The sequence below is a fragment of the Xenia sp. Carnegie-2017 genome, unplaced genomic scaffold, assembly GCF_021976095.1.
Source record: "Xenia sp. Carnegie-2017 unplaced genomic scaffold, XeniaSp_v1 HiC_scaffold_14, whole genome shotgun sequence".
Lineage (NCBI taxonomy): Eukaryota > Metazoa > Cnidaria > Anthozoa > Malacalcyonacea > Xeniidae > Xenia > Xenia sp. Carnegie-2017.
The window spans coordinates 117571-124455 of NW_025813447.1; the positions used below are offsets into that span (position 1 = coordinate 117571).

Below are 6885 nucleotides of genomic sequence, written 5' to 3' on the forward strand. Positions count from 1 at the left end.
TTTAAAGAAGCTTGGTACAATGCTATTTTAATCTAATTGGTATTTGTCTGTTTATTGTGTCATGGGGACACTAACCATCCAGGATCAATTGCACCCAGTTCTCCCAGACATTCAGCAACAATAGCTTGGCTACTAGGCTCATCACACCTTGCAATCAACTGAAAAAACAGCAGACGATTGTTTCACCATTATAATTTGATATGAGAGCAAATTACCATCCAATTTTTTACCGTATCAATCAAGTGACAAACCACAGGATCAACTTCGTCCTTGTTCGTGACGTATTCGTGAAGTGTTTTCTATACATGGAAAAGCAGTACAGCTATAACATGGAGGATAGATGTTCCTTGAAATTGAAAGGCATAACCATTAAATGTATGCTACCTGATTTTCTTTTAGTAATGTCTTCAGTTTTAGCAACGCGTTTAGTCTCACTTCGCTACTCTCGTGCGAGACACCTTTCATAAGCACGCGAAGTTTATCACGCAATTCACTGCTTTTCTTTGTAATGTTTTTGAATACATGGCGGACGCTATCAAACTCGGGAAGGTCTGGAATCGAGCAACATGAGTCCTTAAAGCTCTCCGCCAAGTCTTTCCTTCTCTTCACGATCAAATAATGAAATATATTGGCTACCTAATCATGGAGAACATGTTACAGCGTCTTGCAGATACAGCATTGCCGAAAAACAAGAGATCAAACCTTTTCGACTGAATACTGGACCAGCGGTTGTAAAGCGACCAATATCTGACCGAGCATCTGTCTGAGGGATGTCACATCGAGACAATGTACGAAACACTGCCAGGCGTCACAACACAGGCTACCCCAGCTTTTGAAATCAAATTGCAAAGCCAGTTTTAAGATAGCCATGACCTTCACACGAACGACGCTAATGTGTTTCTCCCCCATGATTTTCATCAATTGAATGAGAGATGCGAGAGCCAGACGTTGATTTTCGTGGTTTCTGTCATCCAATAAGACCGCGTTAAAGAAGACTAGAATTCCCAAGAGTCGAGGTTGTAAGAATTCGGCCTTAAAACAAAACAACAATTTGAAAGAGAATTTTTAATAGGATAGTAACAATATCAGTGATCGAACATAGTGTATAAAACTAACCATTTGCTCGGAGTTAAAAGTGTCCGTCACGACGCTACCATCAGCTTTGCTGGCCAAAATAGAGAGACCAGTAAAGACTTTATTATATGATGAATGAAGGTGCAAAAGAAGTTGGTTGACAACGCTTTGTGTGTCCGACTTCAAAAGACTCCCTAAATCCACGTTCGTTTCACGCTATAAACGAAGAGAAGATTTCAATAAAAGAAACCCAATGTGGAAATCTTCAACATGAAATCCTAACAATTCGGAAACCAACTCATACAGAAAAATTTAATAGCAATGGCACAGAATATTGATTATACAGAAGGGTCACTCGGGTGTACAACGCGTCCTCATGTCGGCCATTATTCCAGCCAGATGATTAGGATTTCTCACTTGTTTCCAACCATTAAAATTACATGACGTCAATACTTAATAATGAATTCAGGTATATTTTGACTTAAGAAACGACTTCGGATCATTTTAAAGGTTTGGAAAAAGTCAAAAATCCTAATCATCTGGCTGGAATAATGGCGGCCACCATGCGCAGCACGAGATGCGCGAGGACAGAAACATCAAAGGTTCCGACACGAGTGACTCTTCTGTATATATTTATTCTGTGGTAATAGTGTTTAATGGTATAAGTAATAGGATTCAATATGAAATAATCATTTAATAACATTGATAATACTTAACAACAAACGATGCTACCTCAACAAATGCCAAAGCCTCTTTAAGTTCTTCTCCAGAACAGTTACGAACAAGAAAAGAAAATATAAAGTTAAAATTCAACAGGAGAAGATCCTTTCTGTAGTTTACTTTAAGTTCCGTGGCAAGACAGCGCAAAACGACGGCGCATTCAGGAAGAGCTTTCTGCACCAGTTGAGGAATAAACATACTTTGAGCACACTGTAAAAAAAGCAGAAATACAAGAGAAATACGCCGAAAAGAAAAACAGCTGCAAATAGATGAAAACCACTGATCTGTTTATAATTACCTGAACTACTACGTTGTAAAAATCGATAATCGGCGGTTTTACACCACACAGAGGAAATTTTATTGAAAATTTAAAAAAATATCTTCAGACTATTGAAAACATCGGCAATGCTTTTACAACATACAACTCTTTCTGCAGTCATTTGTAGGGTAATCATTCCGCAGAATTCTCTCGTGTATAAGATAATCAGTGTAAACAATGGGAAATTGCTCCCCCTGGATAAATTGTTATTGAAATCTTACGTCGTCATTTTGAATAAATCCAGGGGGGTGGGTGTGCATCTGTATCATGTAGTGGCAGACGTATAGCGCGCTTACATTAAAATCATCTGTATTGGCGTACCATAATCAAACACAAAATCAGGTTCAATAGTACACACAGACAAACCTGCATTAGTGCCTTGATACTTCTGAACTCGAAGACATCGCTGATGGCACGAAATATCTTCAAAGAAACAGAACCGGAATGATCGACGTTTTGTTTCATCCTTTTTATAACCGTCTCGACGACAAACGTGCACAAATGATATTTTAAATCTGCGAAGAACTCTTGGGAAGTTTTGCCCCGACATTTTGCAACCCGATGTATCTAACAAGTGAAGAATGTGTTGATTAAAGATGAATATGCTGGAAAAAATATTTGGAAACCAAACTTAAAATTTCGCAGTAAATACGATGATTAGCGGGAGGGGGGGGGAGGGGTAGTGGGGGATTGAAGGCGTGTTCACATTCAGCCGGATATAAAGCAATTGCTATTTAATCTACTGCTATCAATCAACATTTGTACATTCATATCAACAGCAAACCCGAAACAAGTCTAGAAAAGAAAAACCCGAATCTTCCACAAACCTGTGTGAATGCTAAAGATGAAATTATTTTCTCATGATCGAGAAACATCTCAAGCAAACTGACGACGACCACCAGCAAGAGATCTTCTCCTGCTGTCTTACCGAGTTCACTAATCGTACGAACAATGGTATCTTGAAGCCTAGAAATGTTGAAAGACGTTACATCAAAAACACAATACGTTAGTAAAATAAATTAAAAAAACATATTGCATGTTTCACTACACAAGGATTCGCATAAACATAAAAAGGATAAAGATGCGGATGTTTCAGACAACTTCTCATCTTACTTTATGTTTTTGGAGACGGAGGCTTTAGTACAAGCATCATTTAACTTCGTCGCAATAATTTTCGTGGTTCTGTCGTCTTCCGTTACCAAACATGGCAACAATTTACTTTAAAAAAGAAAAATGAAAGATAACATGAAGTATTTATCGTGAGTCGAAACAACAACTTTATCTGTACAAGGGGGAGAAATGTACAAAGCCAAAAAAACCCACATAAAAGCAGTGCTTTAGCCAGCCCAAACGTTTTGGTCCTGCTATATAAATTTTAGGACATTCGCATTAGCTTCATTTCTTTAGAAATTTATTGTTTTTATAGTGAATGAACAAGGAAAAATTAATATAGCAGAACAAATTTGCACTGCATAAAAGCACAACTTTTTAGAGCACAACTTACCTGAATTTTACTCGTATGTTGACGTCGGAGTGATCAATGAGATCTATAACGACACTCAAGACTCGAAAGAAAAAATTGGAAGATAAAATGATATGTTTGTCGAGACGCTCCAGACTACCAAGAAATGACAGCTGCGTTTTGGAAAAAAGCTTTGGTAGAACAGAATCCACGAAATGATCGAGAAAATCATAAAAACTGGTGAAGGCAGCTGGACAAAAAAATAGTAATCAGTTAAAAAGAGCAAAGGTATTATGATTTAAAAAATCGCAGCTGTAGTTCTATTAGCCACGGCCTGGATCAGCTACCGCTAGTCACAATGAATATAAAAGAAATTTAATGATTTGAACTTGGGAGTATCGCTTCATGTTTGTACATGTAGATGGTCTAAGTTAGTGGAGTACTGAGGACTGCTGGTGTTGATGTTGACTAACATTCTGACGTAAAAGTCACGTGACTCTGAAGATGACTACCGCCAAGGTTGTCGAAACGTCAGTCAACAACAACAAAAACAGTCCTTCTCAGGACTATACCAGCCTGGACGATCTACATTTATAAACAGGCAACACTCAGTATATTCTTGAATCTTTTGCATCACGGCAATGGCGTAGCCAACATGCTATTTTGCTCGTGCTATATACATTTTTCAGTGTTCACTCACTGTAGAAACAGATTTCTAAAGAATTGAATAATGATAATGATATGAAACATACATAGCAGGACCAAAACTTCACAGCTAGCCACGAAACTAGTATTTCACAGTTAGAAATGATAAAGACATTGAAAGTCGGTTCTCATCAATCAGGGAACTCTAAGAAGACTCCAATCCATACCGCCAAAGAAGTAAAAACACAGTCTCGACATGCTTAAAAACTTTCTTAAATACCTTTTGCATTCTTTGATTCTGTCTTCAGATCACAAACCGTACATTTCACCAGGAGCGATGTGTAAGGATACTTCTTAACTTCGAAAAAAATTCGTGAACATTGGCACATAGCACATCCTAATGTTCCCAAGACTGCGGGCAGTAAATTTTGAAAAGTTTCATAATTTGAGGAGAGTTGCAACAAAGGATCGATCATTCTCGACTGGTAAGTGACGTCCAAATTAGTACACAAGGCGGGAAGCAGCTCGAATGCCTTTCTTTGGAGGTCTTCGTTTTTCACACATTCCTAAAAAAGTACAAAGAATTGTATAAATTGTGCATTTCTACCCTTCGTTGAAAGTGTTTTACTGACACATAACGGAAGAGGGGCAGCGAAAGAGGAAGGAACAGAAGGAAAGAGGAGAAAGGTGAAAGATGGGAACAAGGGGAAGAAATGGAGTGAAGACAATGGAAAGGGTGAGGGTGAGAGTAAGGAAGAGGAATGGGGGAGAGAGACGTGAGTGGGAAGAAATTAGTTTTATTTTATTACAATGAGATTTCTCTAATTACAATAACTGCAACTTTATTATTTCACTTTTTTTCCACACTGTCAACAAACAACTATTTCAACTTGTAATTTTTTCCACACTGACAACAAACAACTATTTCAACTTGTAAATTTTTCCACACTGACAACAAACAACTATTTCAACTTGTAAATTTTTTCCACACTGACAACAAACAACTATTTCAACTTGTAAATGTTTTCCACACTGACAACAAACAACTATTTCAACTTGTAAATGTTTTCCACACTGACAACAAACAACTATTTCAACTTGTAAATGTTTTCCACACTGACAACAAACAACTATTTCAACTTGTAAATGTTTTCCACACTGACAACAAACAACTATTTCAACTTGTAAATGTTTTCCACACTGACAACAAACAACTATTTCAACTTGTAAATGTTTTCCACACTGACAACAAACAACTATTTCAACTTGTAAATGTTTTCCACACTGACAACAAACAACTATTTCAACTTGTAAATTTTTCCACACTGACAACAAACAACTATTTCAACTTGTAAATGTTTTCCACACTGACAACAAACAACTATTTCAACTTGTAAATGTTTTCCACACTGACAACATACAACTATTTCAACTTGTAAATGTTTTCCACACTGACAACAAACAACTATTTCAACTTGTAAATGTTTTTCACACCGACAACAAACAACTATTTCAACTTGTAAATGTTTTCCACACTGACAACAAACAACTATTTCAACTTGTAAATTTTTTCCACACTGACAACAAACAGCTATTTCAACTTGTAAATTTTTCCACACTGACAACAAACAACTATTTCAACTTTTAAATGTTTTCCACACTGACAACAAACAACTATTTCAACTTGTAAATGTTTTTCCACACTGACAACAAACAACTATTTCAACTTGTAAATGTTTTCCACACTGACAACAAACAACTATTTCAACTTGTAAATGTTTTCCACACTGACAACAAACAACTATTTCAACTTGTAAATGTTTTCCACACTGACAACAAACAACTATTTCAACTTGTAAATTTTTCCACACTGACAACAAACAACTATTTCAACTTGTAAATTTTTTCCACACTGACAACAAACAACTATTTCAACTTGTAAATTTTTCCACACTGACAACAAACAACTATTTCAACTTGTAAATTTCAGCTTATCTCCTTTGATCAATCCACGAAAAATCTAAAAATTTCCTGCAGAGTTAGGATTTGCATGAGGTAAGAGTAAACTCATATCACAGTATAGTAATATAGAGTAGGGCCACTTCGCTGTGCAATTGGCTGCTGTATATTTAATTAGTTACTGGCTGCCGTTTGCCATATCGTCAATCCTATTGGTCACACAATGCAAAAGACTGGCTTCCACTATGGTAATCACATGCGTAATAAGATATGCGTGGCACGATAAAATTCAATGGAAAGGCTCTACTGTATATTCTCTATACTGTGCTCATAGTATGTTCCAACTACTGAACCTTACATAAAGTACGATAAAGTCGTAGTTTATACTTACCATTGCATCATTGAAAACAAGAAATTTACAACTCGGTGAAAAATTTGATGGAAACAACGTTAGCGTTTCAAGACAAGTGCCAGTGTCCAAGCATTTTCCAACATGAATTTCCATGTCTTTGAATAAAGGCAGATGATTCTTTGCTGAAGTCGCCAACATGGAGACGTATTCAGGATTTGAAACAAGTTTAGGAAACCAAGGTAGAGTGACGGTGGCCATGAACAATGGTAACATATGGATAGTAGAAGGAAGTGATTTGTGATGGCGAAGGAGGCTTTTGATTGTTTCCAGTAGCTCTTGCATCAAGATCATCTT

General features: G+C 36.8%; 1 protein-coding gene across 1 annotated transcript; it reads right to left on the bottom strand.

Moving 5' to 3' along the window:
- On the bottom strand, nucleotides 1–6871 carry LOC124434368 (serine/threonine-protein kinase ATR-like). The gene is made up of 12 exons (XM_046984258.1): nucleotides 6571–6871; nucleotides 4501–4786; nucleotides 3618–3825; nucleotides 3227–3331; nucleotides 2941–3079; nucleotides 2480–2680; nucleotides 1807–2004; nucleotides 1117–1290; nucleotides 703–1032; nucleotides 385–636; nucleotides 231–299; nucleotides 1–158 (listed from the first exon to the last, which is right to left on the bottom strand). Exons 1-12 carry the CDS (start codon nucleotides 6802–6804, stop codon nucleotides 60–62), a joined length of 2295 nt encoding a protein of 764 aa, XP_046840214.1. The 5' UTR covers nucleotides 6805–6871; the 3' UTR covers nucleotides 1–59.
- Nucleotides 6872–6885: the final 14 nt, after the last annotated feature.

Coding starts and splice junctions, on each gene's coding strand:
- LOC124434368 (XM_046984258.1), bottom strand. CDS start 6,804: ATGTTACCATTGTTCATGGCCACCGTCACTCTACCTTGGTTTCCTAAA. Junction 3,332..3,617: donor AACATACGAGTAAAATTCAG/GTAAGTTGTGCT, acceptor TCTTTTTTAAAG/TAAATTGTTGCCATGTTTGG. Junction 300..384: donor CATTACTAAAAGAAAATCAG/GTAGCATACATT, acceptor TTCCATGTATAG/AAAACACTTCACGAATACGT.